The sequence below is a fragment of the Aulonocara stuartgranti genome (assembly GCF_965226115.1).
Source record: "Aulonocara stuartgranti genome assembly, chromosome: 3".
Lineage (NCBI taxonomy): Eukaryota > Metazoa > Chordata > Actinopteri > Cichliformes > Cichlidae > Aulonocara > Aulonocara stuartgranti.
This window is the reverse complement of record NC_138941.1, coordinates 46,150,559-46,171,110: the sequence shown is the minus strand read 5'-3', so window position 1 is coordinate 46,171,110 and position 20,552 is coordinate 46,150,559. Positions and strand designations below refer to the sequence as shown.

The 20,552-nt window shown below is 42.8% G+C and overlaps 2 protein-coding genes across 2 annotated transcripts in view; both read left to right on the top strand.

The window, feature by feature from the left end:
- Positions 1-6,075, top strand: part of LOC309703815 (adenylate cyclase type 2) — a 27,632-nt gene extending 21,557 nt beyond the window's left edge. Inside the window, exons 21-26 of the mRNA XM_082528725.1 lie at positions 52-210; positions 1,456-1,602; positions 1,719-1,826; positions 2,020-2,134; positions 2,367-2,491; positions 4,409-6,075. Of these exons, the coding sequence (XP_082384851.1) occupies positions 52-210; positions 1,456-1,602; positions 1,719-1,826; positions 2,020-2,134; positions 2,367-2,491; positions 4,409-4,543 (789 nt within the window). The 3' untranslated portion in view covers positions 4,544-6,075. The remainder of the gene's footprint in view (positions 1-51; positions 211-1,455; positions 1,603-1,718; positions 1,827-2,019; positions 2,135-2,366; positions 2,492-4,408) is intronic.
- On the top strand, positions 5,986-20,552 carry cyld3 (cylindromatosis (turban tumor syndrome) 3). Its single transcript, XM_082528726.1, has 17 exons — positions 5,986-6,075; positions 6,322-6,544; positions 7,030-7,147; positions 7,485-7,642; positions 10,349-10,849; positions 11,029-11,134; positions 12,403-12,863; positions 14,323-14,488; positions 14,642-14,783; positions 15,877-15,999; positions 16,455-16,546; positions 16,641-16,704; positions 18,052-18,250; positions 18,339-18,447; positions 18,533-18,651; positions 19,066-19,273; positions 19,357-20,552. The coding sequence occupies exons 2-17, from the start codon at positions 6,377-6,379 to the stop codon at positions 19,539-19,541; spliced, it is 2,919 nt and encodes a 972-aa protein (XP_082384852.1). The 5' UTR covers positions 5,986-6,075; positions 6,322-6,376; the 3' UTR covers positions 19,542-20,552.

Below are 20,552 nucleotides of genomic sequence, written 5' to 3'. Positions count from 1 at the left end.
CGTGCATGTCACATCCGGGTTTAAACCAATGCTTCTTCGCTTCTCTCTCAGGATGAGCTGAGCTGCCGTGTAGATTTCCTGCTGGAGCGCTGCTTCAAGACAGAGAGAGATGAGATGGAGACCATGGAGAACGTCAACAAGCTCCTCCTGCAGAACGTCTTGCCACTCCACGTCGCCTCTTTCTTCGTGGGCAAAAACATCAATAACCAGGTAAGTAAGACATTCCCAAGGTGCACAGCTTCTGTCCTTTATCTGTTCAATACAGATCCAGTTGGAAACAAGCCTGATATTCATATTTATCTTCCACTGTGTGACATTCCGAGGAATTTAATGAGGAAATATGAAAGTGGGTGTGTAAGGAGGATTTGCAGCACCACATTTTTGTCCTTGGAGCTTTGCATGATTCACAGTTCAAAATAATTCTTATTTATCAAGAACTGCTCGATTGAGGCAAAAATCAGTTATCCCGTTTGATTATTTGGCACAATTGAACATAGATTTAAGGAATATTTTTAACAAACCGGCACGGTGGTACAGTGGTTAGCGATTTAGCCACACAGCAAGAAGGTCCTGGGTTTAAATCCACCATCTGGTCTTTCTATGTGTGGAGCTTGCATGTTCTTCCCTCTGTGTTAGCTCTGTGACAGATTGGTGACTTGTCCAGGATGTACCCTTCCTCTCACCCTGTGGCAGCTTGGATAGGCTTCGGCCACCCACCTGCAGCCCTGAATTGGATAAATGACAGAAGACGGATGGATTGATGGGGAAAAAAAACTTTATTTGAAAGCCAAAAAAGAGAATTTAGGTTTAAATCTAGTCGGTTGCACACCCCTATATTTGTCTTTTGGCTTTGGTGCAGCTCCTCAGTTCATCCTCTATCAAAGACAAGCTGCTTTATCTCTGCCTTTAAGCCAGTTTTCTTCTGATTGGCTGTCCCCTGCAAACAGAAGGTTTGTGAACGATGGGCATTCTTGGCTGAGATGGCCATATTACGGATGTCCACTCTGTTTGACGTCATACAGTGAAAGAGTAGACGACAATCTCAAAAACAGTGCTTAGAGTGGTTTTAATTCTCATGGCCTTTACTTGTACATACTCTGACCTTGTGTGAATTATTGGTTAACAGCACATATTTGACAGGAAATAAAGGGAAAAAAGTTTCTGCTTCATATATTTTTCTTACTATTTGTACCACCTCAATCATTCAGTCAGCCATATTTGAGAGTAGTTAGTCTGAAAACACTGTGGAGGGAAAAAAAATCAATGATTTTTGGATGTTGAGTGAGTTGAGTGTTGGCACCAACACGCTAGTTTCCAGTTATGAAACCTTTTTGGAGTTTCATGTGCAAAAAGCAGCAGAACAGGTTTGACTTGGCTCCTGCATGCAAATTGGATGAAAATAGGCTTATGCTGGAATTATTTTTTTAATCATAATTTTATTTTACATCCTTTCAGGACCTGTACAGTCAGTCATATGACTGCGTGTGCGTGATGTTTGCATCGGTGCCTCAGTTCAAGGAGTTTTACAACGAGACGAGCGAAAACAAAGACGGCCTGGAGTGTTTGCGATTCCTCAACGAAATCATATCAGACTTCGATGAGGTATGAGGAAGCTGACGGTGTGAAGTCCTGCTGCTGTCAGCACCAGCCTGCTGGAACGTTTTGTCTTTTCTGCCTCTTTCTCACTCTCTCTTCCTCTTTGTGTCTCTTTCACGCAGCTTCTTTCAAAGCCCAAGTTCTCCTCGGTGGAGAAGATTAAGACCATCGGCAGCACCTACATGGCCGCTGCAGGGCTGACACAGTTGGCTCCGGGGGATGAAAGAAAGGTTTGTGACCCTGAAGTCACAGCTTTAGGTTATTACCTGCAGGTTGCACACAGGATGACTGACATACTCAGGAAAGGAATTTGGATTTGCAAATCCAGGCTTGCAAAGCCGTCTTCTGGTCCACTTTTAAAGTGTAAACAAACTGCACACGCTCCCTCTGACTGAATACTGTGATCTCTGGCTCCCCCTACAGAAATGTGACATGTCCTACAGCCACGTGCGCTCCATGGTGGAGTTCGCCATCGCTTTGATGGCCAAGCTAGAAAACATCAACACACACTCTTTTAACAGCTTTAAATTGAGGATTGGTGAGTCTCTGCAGAAGAATAATGCAGATGTTACAGATTATTTATAGTCTGGTTATTTATTGTTATTTTCAGAGTCGAATCAGAAGTTGCATGATGTCTGTTTATTTTTCATTTTTATAAACAGCTAAATGATTTAAAGAAAGACAACACGGGTGCATGGATGGTGCTGATCTCACCTCCTCAGACAGTCTTGATAACCCTGAAATAACTTCTGTCTGCTGTTCACCTTCAGGGATCAACCACGGCCCAGTGATTGCAGGAGTTATCGGAGCCCATAAACCTCAGTATGATATTTGGGGGAACTCTGTTAACGTGGCCAGCAGGATGGACAGTACAGGAGTACTGGACAAGATCCAGGTCAGTTTTGTTTTTTGGAATATATCCTGAGTCTGTTTCTCTCACCAGTGTTTGATGGATTTGGTGTAACAAGCCTATAATATGATAATAAAATATTGTATGGTGGTTTATTGATGTTTGTAAAGGCATTAATGCATTATTAAAGGACGCCAGTCTGATGAAAGTTTCAATATTGTTCAGTAAGATAAGATAAACTTTATTTACTGACTCTCAAAGGTTAGGAAAGTGGTTTGTTACAGCGGCTACAACTCAAACACGACCTAAAATAGCTTATAGAAGAAGAACAAAATATATGGCTCAATAAAATGACATAAGGACACAATACGACAAAACAAATATTTCAAGGTAAAGTTCTATTAGATAGAAAAAAATCTAATAAAATTTTAATGGAGACTATTTTTGTTGTGTGTTTTTTAGGGGTATTTTTAGTTTTCTGGTAAGAATGCCACACAACAACACTACAATAAATGTAATGGTTTTCTAGGCCTGCAACTTCTTCCTTTGTCCGGTTTCCTCAGTATTTTAAGGACATCCCGCTCATCAGGCTGAGATATGCCAAGTTTTCAGCCAATAGCTGCCTGTGAATCACCTTGTTGGTCCAAAAACACTATTTCATGTATGTCAAGCTGCCATGTGCTGGTTGTGTGAAGCAGGCAAGAGAGGACTCAAGCGCAGACTCATGGAGGCAAATAATAAATTTTTTAAGTTAATAATAATTTATTGCAGAATATCACACAATGCAAAACTAACTAAAACTGGAATGTACAAGTAACTAAGCAGGCAGGCAGGCAGGCAGAACACATAGCAGGGAATGAAGGAGACGCAACACTGGACAGAGGGAGACAGAGGCTTAGATACACAGTACAACGACGAGGGAACAGAAAACACATGGGAACACAGCTGAGACAAATTAGACATGACGAGACCAGGGAAGCTAAAGTAAGCACACTGAACATGGAACATAAGACCTTCACAATAAAACAGGAAATGAAGGAATGCAAGACTGACACACGAGTTTGACAGAGCGGAGGAACGGCAGACAAAGGGGGGACATGACGGGCTGGGGGAAACGTAGAGTGGAACGCAAGAAAAACAAGACACAAGAGGGAATCTAATAATCAAGGAACTAAACAGAGACTACTAGTGAACCAGAACATAAACCATAATACAAAATATTACCAAAACACAAGAGACTCAAAATGTAGGGTCAAATTGACCCAGAACCATGACACAAGCTATGCTATCTTTGGCTTTTTTTCAATAGATTCAACTAAAGAAATGAAAAACAAATTAAGTGTTTTTACAACAGGTTGTTAGTAACAAAGTGGCTAAATTTGGTCCCTTGCTTTTTGTTTGGGAGCCTTTTTTATGCTTGAAGGATTCAAGCATAAAAACAACAAACATTACTCTTAAAAGGCAAAAAGAATGAACTGAAAACGAGTGAAAAAGCAGCCAATGTCCAAAGAAAACTTTGAAATACCTTCATAAAACCTGGAGAACTACTGTCCAAGAGCATTTTAAGAATGACAAGAAAGCTGACTCTTTGGAAGCAAATCTAAGGCTTTAACATCATACTGTACCATGGATAGATAGATAGATAGATAGATAGCACCATCGGGTTCTCGTTACAATAAGGTCTTGATGTCTACTCCCCTCGTCATTGGTTGGACGTGCTGAGTGACAGGACGTGGTCGGATTCATATAATCGAATTAACTGGGGTCAGGACTTTTCTTAATGTGACTCCAGCACAACACCATCTTTTCTTTCATACTGAGCTGTGAGCTCTGCCTTGGCAGCTCGTTGCCTCTTGTGCTTTTCTGTTGCCTCAGGTGTGTTTTTTTTTTGGCACAGCAGCTTAAAGATGCCTGGAGAGACATATAACCTAACTCTTTTTATTGTCATTTTCTGGCTCGCAGGTGACCGAGGAGACGTCCCAGATGGTTCAGACTGTGGGATACGGCGTCACTCTCAGAGGAAAAGTGAATGTGAAGGGGAAGGGGGAGCTCACCACCTACTTTGTTAACACGGATCACACGTCTCCTGATTTCTGATCAAGCCTTCACTGCAGGCCACGGCCCAGACACAAGCTGCAGGTGCTTGTTGTTTGTCTGTAGCAGCCAAGCTCACACTTGCATGACTCATTCTGGGGTTTTCTTTTTTTCTTTTTCCACACGGAGAAACACAATCAGTGTGAAGGACTTAAAATAAAACACCATTGTATGTTCAGCCAGGCCGGCAGTCATTATAGACACCTGCACGGCCTCTGTGTGATGTGACGGCAAAGGTCAACACCCGGCAATCATTCACATTCACCGAAGAGAAGCCACCTCAGACTGGTCAAAGGAAGGCGCACAACTGCGAGCAAGCAGCCGAAAGCAGGGAGCTTTCCACGCATGCTGCCTACTGTTTCTGTACTGTATCTGTGTTTCATGTGAAACTGCTGCAGACACTTTTCATTGTATTATTATCAAAACATTAAATGAAATATGCTTTTTTTGGTACATTGGTCGTGGCTGAATCACACAGTACTCGTGTATGAAGTTAGAAGGTACCAAAGATCACTGCTGTTATATGAAGGATCATATAGGATTTACATTTAGAGGATTTTATTTTAGATTATTTATGTTTTTCACTACAGACATTTAGGTTTTAGCTCAGATATCTTTACATTTTTCACTTTTTTTTTTTTTTATTACTGTATTGCTGCATTTGCTGTTTTCTGATATAATGACTCGTCATTGAAGGAAAAACACTGGCACTGCTCATAACTTTAGCTACGCCTGTGAAAAGGGTTTATATGTGCAGCTGGAAACAGGTTTGGTAATATTTTTGCTTTAACCTGAGGGAATCACAAGCTGTTCCATGGGATAGGAAAGAAAAATATTTGTGTAAAATATATTTATTTTTGCGATTTTTTTTTAGTTATTGTTATTATTCTCTAACCTGTGCTTTTATTGTGAAATTCTGAAAAAAAAGGACTGGCTGGTCATATGTCCTCACTGCTGGAGCCAGAGAGATTTAATAAAACCATATAGCTCTGAAATATGATTTATTTATCGAGTGTGGCCCCATAGCTGTCATTAATTATGCTGTAAAACATCAGAATATCAGTATAATTACGCCATTAAAAAAGAGTCACATGATGCACATTTGGAAATTTTGCACTTTAAAAAGACTTATTTTATGTTTTAAAGGATCCTATTCTGATTGTGCTCAGAATATTTCTTCGTCTTCTTTTTTTGGATGTGTATTTCTGTGTAAGTTGAAGAATTCACTCTATTTATAAGCTAATAAAAAATTAAAAAAAACCACATGTGGTGTTTGTGTGTGTGTGTGGAAGCTTCCTACGTGCATCAGTGAGCACTTTAACAAGAACTGTGGAATTTCCCCCTTTGCCTAACATGGTAACGCCCACAAGTGCTCTGATTGGTCTACGCTCCTCCCTCGGTTATGGCTTCTAACTTGCTATTGGCCCCCGCCGGTGTCAGTCAGCCCGCTTCCTGCTTCACAGTATGGTTTGTTATTGCAGCGAAGCTCCTTTAAATGTGAGGGGAAATGTTGACGGTCGGAGCCCATGAAGTTGGTGAGTTTCTGATAGACGCCTACAAAACTTACAAAACTAACCGTGTGTCTTTGTCTGTTGAGGAAATGACGGAAAGTTAGCCTTTTGCCATTTCTTTTGACAAACCTTGAGTTTGAACGCCAGTGAGGAAAATTTAAACGTTACCTGCCGCTGCTGCCACTTGGCCCGACAGACAGGTTGTTTCTTTTTTTCTTTTTAAACCCTCTTTACGTATCTTTTAATTAACTATTTTTCTCAAATTTTTAGAAAAATGAAGGGGTTAATTCGACTGTGAACCAGCCACACTTCACACACACGTAAGATGTCAGGGGCCCATGAGCAGATCAGGAAGCGCCGCCCCCCCAAAACGTTCTTGATCTCGACCGACATAAAGGTGCGCGACCAGCTGGAAGGTACCATTTCGCTACAGCGGGGGTTCATCTGCCAGGAGCAAGATTTGGATAAAAAAGGGGACAGCCCCTGGGTTAAGGTATTAACATATATTTGCATTCACAGATTTACACAAGATTTGACACATGGAGGAACTTGTTGTGTAGTGCTAGGAGGAGAGTCTGAAAGGTGCTACCATTTGTCAGCGTCAACTTTACTAATACAAGCTGTTTTTATTTCTCTTACTTAGAATGATTAAAATTAATTAACATTGGTGGAGTAATCTTGAGTATTTTGCGATAATATTTCGAAAAGACTTTTAAAGTGGTGTTTTTGTGCAATCTCAGTTAATTATATACATTATGCATCACTTGGGTGGCCCATGTCTTTTGTTGCTCCTAACACATTCACTATGTTCCACTTCAGATTCGAGCATCCACCAGCCGCTGCTGAGTTCCTGCTTTTAAAATCGTCAGAGTTAAATTTCCTGTTGTTTTGTTCTTAATTTTTCTTTCATACTCCACACCACCATCCCTCCTCTCCCTGTTTCTTTCTCCCACATGTGTTTTTCCTCTTTTCCTGCAGGTGTTGGACAATGACTTCATGGGAAAAATAGAAAGGAGAGTCTTAATTGATGTCCCAACTGACCTCACTGGCTTGCTGGAGGCTGTTAGAGATCCAGAGGCTCGAATAAAACTTCTAAGTAAGAAGCAAAATACTGCAGATTTTACAGCTGCTTACTTAAAATGTGCTCGAAGCTTGATTTAACTCACTTTCTAAGGAGAGAGAGTTCAGATTTGTGTCTCTTAAGTGCTGCCAGTTACTCATAAGCTGCCCTGTTTTTACTGCACACTGTGCACACTGTAATGGCTGTTTATCGCAGTAATTGTAGAGCACACTGAAGCTTTTCTCTATTATAAGTACATTTATGGCCTGAAATGTGACCAAAAACTGTCCCAGAGGATGTTAATCAAATGTAATTAGAAGTTTGTAATCTGCTAATTATTTGTTTGTTTGTTGTATTGTTCTGTGTTTTTCAGACCAGCCTGGGAAGCTGCAGCAGTTGGCTTCTCTGCCGTCTGACTCCCCGCTGTGGGTCCAAATAGGTCAGCAGGATGAGCTGGCAGAGGCAGAGCTGAAGTACATCGGGCCCTTAACCAGAGGAAGCAGCGCTGTGTATTTTGGGGTCCAACTCAAGGTTGGCTTAATCATTGGATTGTTTGAATTTTCAAATATTTTAAGTTGCTTTAATCAGCAGTTTGAACTACTTATGCGTTGCATGGTATAGCTGATACTGTTGAACCTGCTTTGCGGTTTCTCACTACCTACAATAGCTGTTCGTTACCAAACCTGGGCAAAAAAAAAAGATGGCAGCTAAAGAGCCAGAGTATAAAATCGCTAAAAGAAGAGACTTCCTGGGATCTTTTTTTGACTCATTACCCAGAAGCTTCACAGGATCAGTGCTGATATTGCTCTGTGGGTGCTAGCTGTACACCAGTCAGCTACACTGTTAAAACCACCCTCCACAGCAGAATATTTACAGTTGTGGTCAGAAGTTTACATCCACTGAATGTCAGGGTAATTTTGGACTCATAATTATATCTTTCAGTTGTTCTTTTTCCAGGGTGGGATAATTGTACAGCATACATCTTTAATGACTTAAAAAAAAAACAAGAATTGGGTGCACAAGTTTTAAAAAATGTTTGGATTTTCTCTAATATGCACATTGTCAAAAGTATAAATACAGGCTCAAATATATACATACACCCCACTAATATATATTTAAGGATCGCTTTGCAAGTTGCACCATGACCAGACTCTATTGGTACCCATCAGCGAGCTTCTGGTTGAATGTTTGGCCACTGTTCTGGCAGAATTGGTAGAGTTTATTTAAACTTGTTGGTTTCCTGGCCAAGGCCCAGCTTTTAAGTGTAGTTCATAGATTTTTATTAGGGTTGAGATGAGAGATTTGGGAATACCATTCAAGAAGCTCAGTGTGAGCTTCATTCATCCATTCCAGTTTTAATGTGTGTTTGGGAACATTGTCCTGATGACACCCAACTATGTAAACTTTCAACTGTCCAGCTGTTTTGAGGGGAAGTTGAAAAATTTGGAGGGAGCCCTCCTTCATTATTCCATCCACTTAGGACAATGTATCAGTATCACTGGCAGTAAAACAGCCTAAGAGCATGATGCTATCACCACCATGCTTTACAGTTGTTACAGTGTTCTTTGGTTTGCATGTCTGACTATAAAAAAAGTTCCCCATTTCAATCGCGTTTGAAGGTGTCAGTTATGGAGCAGGGGCTTCTTTCTTGGTCAGCACCCTCTCAGTGCATTGTTAGGTCACGCTGTCTTCACTGTGGACAGAAGCACTGGTCATGCAGCAGTTTCCATTCCATGTCAGGCTTGAGCCTTGGTGGCTCCTAAACATCCCGACCAATTTCCTTCCATCAGAGGTTTCTTGTTTTGTTTTTGTTTTTCCCATCTTCTTCCAGACATTGGCAAAATGGTGACACATCTGAAATCCTTGTACTTAAGTACAGGAAGAAATTAAATTAGAAATTAATTTTTTTAAACCTATTTGGAAAATATCCACTTTGAATGCTGGTTAAACATGTCGTCCATTGACTGTATTTTCCTCACATCAGATTACATAAAATAACCACTGGATCCTCACCCCTGTGTGTGAAATCAAGTGACCCACAGATATTTATAAAAACCCTTCCTAATGTTGTTCAGGTTGCCCCTGTGCTGCCAAACTATCTGCAGACCTTTGGGATGTGAACCTCTGGGAGTGTCCTATACCTTCGGCAGTGTGGTGTTGGCAGCTGATTCTTTGTGTCCTAAAGGTTGTTGTTGTTGGGTGAGGCCTCCATGGATAAGGTTCGTTCAAGCAATGCTTGATCAGGCTGCGATCTGGCCAGTTTGGACCTTGTTCATCTGACAAATGCTGTCACAGCCTGAAGCACCAGGTTGCCAGGTTCTGCAAGAGCTTCTTCCCACAGGCAGTCAGGATTGTGTACTCATTTTAAATACACATAATCATGCACTACAGACACACAATCCTATAATTGTTTGTATACATGAAAACACACAGTCATCCTCCACAATGCTTCCTTTTTAACTGTTGCTGGCTTGTGCAATAGTTTTGTTTGCATAACTTTAGTTTAATATTCATCAGTACAGACATTCACATATGATGACTAACCTTCATTGCTGTTGTGCTGTTTTCATATTTGTAAAGCTGTTGGGTCCACTGTGCAGTCCTCATGTCTGCTGCAGTAAAGTTGACTCTGACTTTGACTTGTAGCTAACTAAAATGAAATATGACAAAAAGATACAGGTATCAGAAATACAAATAAAAACTAGATGTGTACTCACTAAAATAAAACAATAGTACACATGAACGCTCTTCAGATAATTATGTCAACCTGTGTGAGGAGGCTTTGGTGTGACTTTAACTCAAGTGTTTATGTTGTAGTACTTGTTATTAGTTTCTTAAATGTGTTCTATTGAACATTTCTAAAAAACAAAATAAATAAATAAAAGCTAAAATGAACAGGGTGGAGACTAACCAAAGCTACATTTATCTGAAAAGAAACATTTGGAAGTTCATAAAAATAAATAATGTAACTCATTAATTCACACTTTTCCTACAGTTTGCTGTCCTGATGGGGAGGCTGCAGCCATCAGGGAGTGCCATTGCCAACAATAATCAGTGGCTGGCACAATCATCACAATTACTGCATACATAAAGCTCCAAAGTTTGCGAGCATAAAACTGCACCAAAATATCCGGGGAATCAAATCATAGGTTTATATACAAACCACAGATGTAGGAGCTGAGTTGCTGTGTCACTTGCAGTGTAACTATGTTAACTGTGTGTGTGATTGTCCTCCAGGGCTCAGCGGTGGGTAGGGGAAAAAGCAACGGCACTTACAAAGGCCAGAGGTTATTCACCTGCCCCGAAGCTTGCGCCCTCTTCGTCCCGGCCAGTCACATCAGGCCCCGCCAGTGGTCCAGCAGCTCCGAGGGACACCAGCGACCCCGTGAGCGAGAACACCGCAGCAGCAACGGTCACCATAGCAGCAATGGCCGCCCGAACCATTTTCAGCTGCCGCCCCAGCAGCAGCAGCACCAGCACAGTCGTCACATTAGTTTCCACCAGCATCCACCCAACAGCTCTTCTCAGGTGTCCCCCTTTAGCATCCTTCCACGAACTGCAGACTCAGCACCCATCACAGCTCAAAACCATGTCCGAGGCCCTGCGTCACCCCCGCTGTTTCGCCCTGGTCAGCGTGTGTGTTTCCCCCTGGATGACAAAGTCTGTGCAGGGGAAGTGGTGTTCTGTGGGCCCCTGCCAGGCCGGGCCTCATCAGGAATGTACGTGGGAGCCATTCTGGTCAGTATGACCCATGAGAGAGAGAAGATGTTTGTTTGTTTGTTTTGTTTTTTTGTAGAAAATAGGACATGTTTTAACTGTTAGCAAAAAATATTTTCCCTCGCTTTGACGGTCTTATACAGTGTAATGGTGAAGCCGTTCTATTTGCATTTAATGTTTGACTCTGTGTTGTACATTAGGACACTCCTGATGGTAGCTGGGACGGGACTTACAAGGGAGAGAAGCTCTGCCACATTCCTTCAGTCCTTTATGGAGCGCTGGTGTCAGTCAACAAGGTTTCCTTAGGTAAAGCAGCTGTTTACACTCAGAAAGTTCAGGCCTCAGTTATTTCAGGTAACTCAACAAATTTAGATTTTAAACTTTAGATTTTAATCACTCTTCTTACCATAAATTGACTTCTATATAGAAAAATTTAATTAAAAAATGGCAGATTTAGTTCCAGTATTTTTCCACAATTAATACGGTCAAATGAGAATAGACCGAGAAACATAGAAACAATAAGGCTAACCTGCCTAAATTTGGCAGCTGTCCACATCAAGGTAATTTCCTTGTGCCTTTTTCAGCTCTGCTTCCATTTTTAGATTCTGTGGTTGAGTCAGAAACACAAACAAAAAACCCTGTATTACACCTGACTTTGTTAACTTTTACAAACTACGCAAATCTAGCTTTTTTCTTTCATTACAGAAAGTAAGTCATTACAATACTTGTATTACTTTTGTGTTACCTGCATCACGTCAACCATATAAACCTTGGGCCTACATAACCACACAGTGTCTTAAGGGGGATTCTTTTCATTGGTTTACTAAGACGCGTTTAAACTGTTTACATGAGGTGATGAAATAATTTTGCTTTTCCCTCATAAACTGAAGTCACCAAGAGGGAAAAGACAAGTGCCTCTTTTCTGTCCACCTAACGTGCACAGATCAACCTGACAGCAGTTCTGGTTTCTTCCTGTTAAAAGGGAGTTTCTCTTTCCCACTTTTGCCAAAGCTCTTGCTCAGAGGGGTTATATGATTGTTGGGGTTTTCTCTGTATTATTGTAGGCTCTTTCACTTGCAATATTGTTTTTGTGATTTGGCACTATATGAATAAATATGGAATTAAAATGAACTGTGAATCAATACACTTCCTAAAATGAAACGAAGCTCGATAAGTCGCTGTCTTTTTTCTTTATGCTAGAAGAGCTAGAAAGCAGCAAATGACAACTTTGAAGGAGGCACTTACCAAGTTTACATCAAATTGTGAAGTGTTTTTGCTTGTAATGGGTCACTTGCCACATTTTTTTTTTGACCTCACCTTTTTATAAACATCTTGCAGAAAAGAAACAATTAACACCAACAATGACTAAGTAAAAGCAATACAGAGATGTGTAACTGAACCAAATGAAAACTCAGTCAAAACAAGGAATTGTGTTTTGTCATAAGGGCTGAGTGGACGTGAATGAGGGCTATGTGGACACAACTGTGTTTACACCTGAGCTTTGTAGAGACGAAGCGTTGCAGGAGCATAACAGTAAAAATAAACGTCTAACATCTTCACTTCTGCGTCCTCAGAACCAAAGTCCCATCGAACCAACCCCACTCAGAAATCTTCCAGAACCGTCCTGAAGGTGGCACTCCCCCCAGTTACTAAATCAGTCCCTGTATCGCCGCCTGCCTCTGCACCAAAGATAGCCCTGATGCCCCCAATCAAACCAGCACTTAAATCTCCCCCTCTGCCTCTGCCAAAACCCGCCCAGAAACCCGGGCTTCCTCCCCCTCCTCCTCTACCCCCTCCCAAACCGCAAGGCCTGACAGCCGGCCAGCAGCAGCACACCAATGGTACTCACGGACCCGCCTCACCGCTGAGGGCTCCGGGTAACGGTGACGACGCAGCAGAGAATGGAGAGGCAGGATCGGGCAGCAATCTGGAGGTCGGGTCGATGGTTGAAGTGAATGATCCGCCGCTGTTTGGAGTTATCCGCTGGATTGGATGGATAAACGGGATTTCAGAGCCAGTGGCAGGAATCGAACTGGTAAGGACAGTTTGTGCCTCAGTTTTTATTCCCTTATTGAGGTTGTACACTCATACAGAGTTTTCTACATCAGTTTTTTACTTCCCAGACGGATTGAAAGCAGTTGCTACTTATAACTGAATCATTGTTTTCTTATGCCGGTAAAGTCGTGTTAGCATTATTATTTAAACAAAAACGGGTTATTTCCATCACCACATTTGTCACCACATATCCTTTTTCATTATTACACAAACTTCCTGTTAACTTTTATGAGGGCAACGGAAAAGGAAGCCGCAGTTTGTTTACACTTAAGATCATTCGTTCTTTGTTAAAGGATACCTTTCATACCAAGCATTCATGTTTCTGCATGTTCTCTTTTCAAAGAAACTGTTGGCAGTTCTTGTGGATTGATTCCTGATAAAGTCTTGCCTGTTCTTGATCCTGTTCTGTGTTCTGCTGGCTGCAGGTGGTCTGAGAAGCCTCTGCAGAAGTGCTTTAATGCTGCGTTTTTGGAGGACAGCTCCTATTACATAAATACTCTGTATATATTTTTCTTGTCACTTGATCCATGACCTCAGCAATTTTTTACCTGGCGGGTTCATGGGCCCAGTCTTTAGTTAGGAGTTTGAATTACTACAACATGATGTCCATTTTGTAAATTATCGTCCCATTAAGAGTGAAATAGGTCAAACAAAGCAGGGTTTGAGTTGCTGAACTCGCAGATTCAAAAGAGGATATACAAATGTTTGACCTACACATGCACTGAAAAGAAGAGATGAAGGCATCAGGAACTCATCAACTACTTAGCCCCCTGCACTTGAAGTTGCAGTATGCTGCTCACTGTCTGTGGTATCTGGTGGCCATGTGACTATGAATCACTCCAAGTATAGATTAGCTTAAGGTTATAGAGATAGATCTGTTATGTAGGAGTCTGGGGACTGACTCATCCTGAGAGACAGCCTCAAGTGGGCATTAGAGGTACTGCAGTTTTTGGCACTTGTGCTGTGGTTTCACCTTTTTGTTACAGAGGTTACAGCTTCAGCTACATTAATTGTTTGTTTGTTTTTTAATCTATAGCAGTTGTAATGGCGCATCAAGCATCAGTACAGAAACTGATTTCTTCCAGTATATTGTTCCAATGGATTCATTTTTACCATCAACAGCTGAATCAAATACTTTGTTACAGCAGCAGAGGAAACTTGGAGTTTGATGTGTGGGCTCTAGGCACAAATATGCCGCATATCACACAGGGGGGTGATATGAGCCCCAGAGGGAGGATGTCTTTGATTTGCAAGGCAGGTCAGTACGTAGGGCTCAGGCTGCCTGCCTGGAGCAGGTCACAGGTGTCACTCCATTAGTTTAATGACCTCCTATCATGCTGGTTTGCAATAGGCTAATAAATCCCCACTGTGTGTGTGCGTGTGTGTGCGTGTGTGCGTGTGCGTGTGTGCGTGTGCGTGTGTGTGTGTGTGTGTGTCAGGAACAGGAGCTGTCTGCTGGAACGGATGGCAGTTACCTCGGGGAGCGTCACTTTCGTTGCCCGGCCAACAAGGGGCTTTTCGTAAAGCTTCGCAACTGTAGACGGGACTCCAGATTCCCCGCCCCCGAGATGCCTGTCAATCAAGTGGAGCGATGCAACTCTATAGGTAAAGTAGGCTGTAATCTGACACAAGGCCACGCCAGCACCTCGCCGTCAAAGCTCTCGGTCTCATTTTTGCATACGTGCTGATAATCGCTGTTAAAGCAGCATTTATGACGCTCTGATATCTAATACCATCTTCTGTGTCTGTGGCTGCCAGCCTTTGCAGAGTGGGGCAGTGAGCGCGTGGAGGAGCACACTCCTCCTGTGGAGGGGGATGAGGCCCGGGAGCTCTACCAGGGCTGGAAGAAAGGCATCCAGGGTCACCTCAACTCCTGCTACCTGGATGCCACGCTGTTCAGGTAACATCTGAGACATTAGTTACTGTCCTACATCTCATAGAAAGAAGACTGTTGGTGTAAATATGTTGTTTTGACAAAAGCTGGTTTTTCAGATTTATACCAGATCTTTCAGATTGTTCACAAAAAGGCTGATAATGAATGTTTTTTGTCACTGTGATCTACAGCAGACATGCTGTGCCTCTGCTGTGTATACTGTTACAATACTGTACATACAATACAATACATATTAAATGTGACCATTAGAAGTGATGCATGTGACAGGCTTATTTCTGCTGCTGGATGAGGAAGAGAGTAGATATGACTAAGACCGTCATCTCACAACTCCGCCCACGTGGAAACCAGGGACTTAGAGGAAGGTCAGCAGTCTAAAACTGCTACCTTCAGTTGAACATATCAAAAGCAAAGACATGAAAGTGCACTCGCATATGATGTCACATGTCCGACTGTGGAATATGTTCAGTGTTATAAATATCTTGGAGCAGTTATTGTGAAGCTGTGTGCAAGAATGTTTGAGAAGGCTTCTTTTCTTCCACGTTGATAAAAACAATGATGATTTTATTTTATTGTGCTTTTACTGAATCGTTCTTATCTTTTTCTTCTTGGTGTCCTGGTTTGGATATTTACATGTAAAGAACAGAATATCGCTCAGTCAAATGGTGAAGTGGTCTAACAGGCTGATCGGTGAAGCACAGCTGAACCCAAGCATCCCTGCACACCAGACAGTTGCAGCGGTTCACTGGTTCGATTTCTTTTTGCACAGAGTTTTAGTTTCCTCCTTCTGGACAAAGATATCTGGTTTAAAAAAAGCTTTGTTTATGCAGCCGTCACGCAGATAAACAAATTATAGCTTTGCCAGTTTTGTGGGCTACATGATGCCCCAAATGAATTATTAATAATTCTCACTTTTAATATTTTTTGCATGATGTATATTTGTTGCATTGAGAGTGTGCACGTGAGGATGGATGATTCACCACTGCTGAACTAATCTACCTACAGGTAGAAATGAAGGAGCCTGGCATTAAATGAGGGGGTGCACCAAGATTCCACCCAGCTGCTTGTTTTAAACCCCACCTGTGTGCTTTTGTCTCCACAGTCTGTTTTCCTGCTGCAGTTCAGCTGACTGTGTGTTATTCTGGCCCACCGACCCTAAAACCGACCAGAGCTCCAGTCAGGCTCAGGACCTTCTACGCTGCGACATTGTCAACCCACTGCGGAGGTCTGTGCTGTTGTCACTGGTCATTGTTTGGTTAAAATGAACGGGGAGGTATGATGGAGGGACTGTTGTGCCCATTTCCTGTCTCCTTACTATCAGTTTCTGTTGTCACCATCTCTACAACAAAAACTGAAGTTTCTCTAGTGACCACTTGAGACTGGCTTTAAAACACGAGTCAGTGGCCATGGTTATCTGATAACAGTACTAACACTACTGCTACTTATCCAGAATAGTGACCTTTGGTATCACAAGCATGTGGAGTTTAATCCAGTGTTCTGTTTGTGGTCGTTAAACACAAATGTCATTCTAATAGGAGGCCCAAAAGGTTGCAGTCATTAAACACCACATGTTCACGTGTCGCTAGGCTGAAGCGCTCATAACTTTAGTTTGTGCTCACATTCTTGTTATATATCTGTGTGACGTGTCTGAGGCGCTCCTGTGCTGCCGTGTTTTTAAAGGTACGGCTATGTGTGTGCCAGTAAGACAATGGCGTTGAGGCGACTGCTGGAAGCTGCGAACAGTGATATGGGCTTCACCAACCAGGAGAAAGGTATGCAAGTGTTCTCCTCCACCAGGGACTGTGCTGCAAACATAGTTAAAGACTTCGAGGAATGCTGTCATACCTCTCTTGTTCTTTCTGTCAGATCCTGAAGAATTTCTCAACAAGCTTTTCCAGCTTCTCCGAGTCGAGCCGCTTCTCAAGATCAGGTAATGTTGCCGACACTTGCTGTTTTTTCTTTTCTTTTTGTCTGCATGGACAGTTTCTCACTGGACTGTTGTTCCCAGATTACCTGCACACAGTCATTATCACACACACAGGTTAGCTGTTGCATCGACGCGGTTGGAAGTTGAATTTGGATGACGTTTTTCCAACACTGTCGCTCTTCTACATTTCATGCATTCCTCTGTGAGAACACAACCTGCCACCAGTTCACTTTTGTTCAAAGGTGATGGAAATATTTGCCTGGTTGTTGTTTGTTGTTGTTGAAGTTCACACTGTCTAAATCTAACTAAAGGAAAAGGGACTTCCAGCCTGGAGGTCAAACAGACTGTGGCTCTTCCTAAAACTATTTGACTTGCCTCTTGTGTCTATAGTGTCCCTGTGAAGACTGCGTTCAGTGTTTTCATGCTTGTCCATGTTGTTATTTGCTTAGAGCTCGATGAAGTGTTTCACCTCCCTTTTATGTACTTCAGTGACTCAACGGATCTCAAACTTGACCTCTGACCTTGACTTCAAGGTCACTGTTATTCAAACTTGCCAGTGTTTTTTAATAGATGCACCTGTTTTATGAATTTGAAAGTCCTGTGTTGCACTGATCTTGAGTTATCGTGACCACGTGGCCCGCCCGCCTGTCTATCGTTGGCAGGGTAATGACAATACCCCATCAGTCTTTTATAGCTGAAGGGTAAAAATGGCTGCAGGTCCTAAAGAGTTAATGCAATACTCTCATTGAACCCATTGAATTAAAGCTGGAAATTGGCTCACATCTTGTTTGATTTAAAGTCTACTGTGAAGGCGTGCAGAGACAAAAACTACAAGGAAAATTATTATCATCCAAATATTTATGGATAACTATATGCTTACACAGCCAAGCATCAAAGGTGGTCATTGTTGTAATGCCTGCTCTGTCAGTGTTTTAGGATTGCACCCGGTGGCTTTGTTCTGGTGTTAAACAAGGTCTCGAGGGAAACAATAACAAAGCAACACTGAACGAGACATGATCCACAGTGCAGCCAGAGGGCAGCATAATTAGACAGCTAGATCTCACAAGCTTGGCTTGCAGACTGCATTTAAAAACCGTACACACACACGCTGGTGTTTCATTGATAAAACCTGAAGCATAGACATGTTGGATGGGCTGCACCACACAGAAAACCACATGCTTCAGGAGGTAATATTTGTTTATGAATTCCACAACAATGTATCGAACGTTAAAGGTTTAGCAGTTAAAGGTCAAATTCAGTAGCTCGAGTTAGAGGAGCTGAGGCCTGATCATCACCTAAATCTTGAGCTCATTCTACATATTTAATTCCCTGCCTTCTTCCTCTCCTCAGATCGATGTCTCAGCAGCCACAGGAGTGTCACCTCTATCAGCTCTTCCCTCCTGCCCTTACCCCCTCTCCTTCCTCGCCCGAGGCTCTCTCCCCAGTCAACTCCCCGATCCCCCTCTCCTCAGCGTCATCCATGAGGGTCGCCAGTGTCCAGACCCTGCTGGAGTCCTCCTTTCTCCACTCCGGCCTCAAGTTTGTTGAGGTGATAGAAATAAGCCAGAGATTTCACATCAATATGAGTAAAAAGGAGTTGCTATATTTTCTTATGTGTGGCTTGATGTGCCCACCAGGCTCCCTCTTGCCTCTTGCTGCTCATGCCGAGGTTCGGGAAAGACTTCAAAATGTTTGACGCCATCTTGCCGACCCTCAGCCTGGACATCACAGACCTGCTGGATGACAGTAAGGACGATCACAGGGAGCGATTTGTTCCTGCTCATTGAAGATTTGAAGTAGCTTAAGTTTTATGTTCTCCTTTCTCTTGCAGCTCTGAGGCAGTGTACTATCTGTCAGGCTGTAGCCGAGTGGGAGTGTCTGCAGTGTTACGATGATGTAGACATCACTCCTGGACATCTGAAACAGTACTGCAAGACCTGCAACGTTCAGGTAGCCCTTCACTGCTTCAGGTTTATAGAGACATGCACCAAAGAGCCTCTGCTTTAAAGATGGAATCATCTGCAGCAGTCCAGCTTAATTCAGCCCAGTGTTGTGGTTTTCTGGATCGCTGATACTCTGTAGACTCGCTCGGTACTCTGTACATGATACCAGATTAAGATTGTACCCTGTGCTGAAAGTTGGCTGCCAAATAAGCACTCTTATTTTGTGTCTTACTCTGCACTAAATATCAGATATGTTTATAACTGTAACTGCTAGATGCTGCTGCTTGCTCCTCACATAATCTCAGCACTCCACTCTGTCATCCAAGTATGGGCACTTGTGATTCAGTGGTTGGCTTCATGGTAGCTGCTGCCGCCTTTTATATACAGTCTGTGTTTTTTACTCATTGACTTTGATCACCAGGTCCACAGTCACAGGAAACGAGCGTCCCACAGCCCGGTGAAGATTGGCGTCCCCGGGGAACAGTGGACAGGCCCCCTGCACTGCACGCGACAGCGAATGTCTCTCTTCGCTGTGACGTGCATCGAGACGAGCCATTACGTGAGCTTCGTCAAGAACGGGCCCCTCGACACCGACTGGCTGTTTTTCGACAGCATGGCGGATCGGGAAGGTGAAACTCAAACACGATAACCGAATCTTACATTCAGCCAGCGAGGAGCACGCGCTCACGTTTCTCCATGTGCTCTCACACAGGTGGAGAGAACGGCTTCAACATCCCCCAAGTGAAGGCTTGTCCCGAGGTGGGCCGCTACCTGAGCTTGTCAGAGGAGGAGCTGAGCAGAGTGGACCCCAGCTCCTTGAGGGAGGCTGCGCGTCGCCTGCTCTGCGACTCGTACATGTGCCTGTACCACAGCCCCGAGCTCAGCCTGTACAAGTGACACGGACACTCAGCACAGACGTGCAGACTGAAGTGGACGTGTTGTCCTCAGGTTCTTCCCTTCGCACAGCTGTCGGAATAAAACGTTGCACTTCAGAATATCAGGTGTAACATGAAATCTGCCTTATTCTCACCATGACCAGCATTTTTTTTTTATTACTCCCTCCTGTGAAGTGGGGTTAGAGACTGAAGTTCCCAGTGAGACGGGAATGTTGAAGTGCAGCTTCTTTTCTTTGTGGGTAATGTTAGACACACAAACTGGCCTTCATGTACAGACCCAGGAGGTTTTTTGTAACAGAAACTTTGCTCATCACCCGGAACACTCTCCAGAATTGGCTGCCCGCAGCTTCACACACTCAGAGATGTAAAAATAGCAGATGTAGCAGCAAGAGTCCAAAGGTTTTTAAGAAGATGGTGTAAAACAGCAAAGGTTAAGCTGGTTGACGTTTGTTATTGGGGCTAATTTTTTGGGTCATCCATGTTTAAAACTGCTTAAGTGCCAAACTGCTGCAGATTTATGGCACGGCCTTAATGTTCACATCTTCTGTATATCAGGAGTTGCAGTTTGTCTACAAACAAGATGCACTTTAAACTCTTTCGTGAAGTGTTGCCCAGTAAAGGACGACAAGTGGTGAGGGTCTGAGAATAAACCACCGTCCATCCAGAAAGCAGTCAGCCATACTTCCACACTTCTACTGTGCCTGTTGAACAAAGAGCCTTATGTTTAGGTAAAGAGCTGTGTACACTTGCCAACCTGCTGGTGAGTTTACCTGTGCCTTAATGATGCTCTCACACTGTATGAAACCACTGTGCCTGTAACATGTAACACTTGTACTCTGCACAGATCAGTTTGCACTGCTTTATTTACACGTCAGTTCATCTGTATATAATAGCATTCCCTGTAACTGACAGCACAGATTGCACATTGATGTTTAAACTGTTAGATTGCTTACAGGTTCTTTAATGCAATCCAGCTACACGCAATGAGAATAAAGATTTGATATTGTTCCTA

Coding starts and splice junctions, on each gene's coding strand:
- cyld3 (XM_082528726.1), top strand. CDS start 6,377: ATGTCAGGGGCCCATGAGCAGATCAGGAAGCGCCGCCCCCCCAAAACG. Junction 6,545..7,029: donor GGGACAGCCCCTGGGTTAAG/GTATTAACATAT, acceptor CTTTTCCTGCAG/GTGTTGGACAATGACTTCAT. Junction 12,864..14,322: donor CAGTGGCAGGAATCGAACTG/GTAAGGACAGTT, acceptor TGTGTGTGTCAG/GAACAGGAGCTGTCTGCTGG.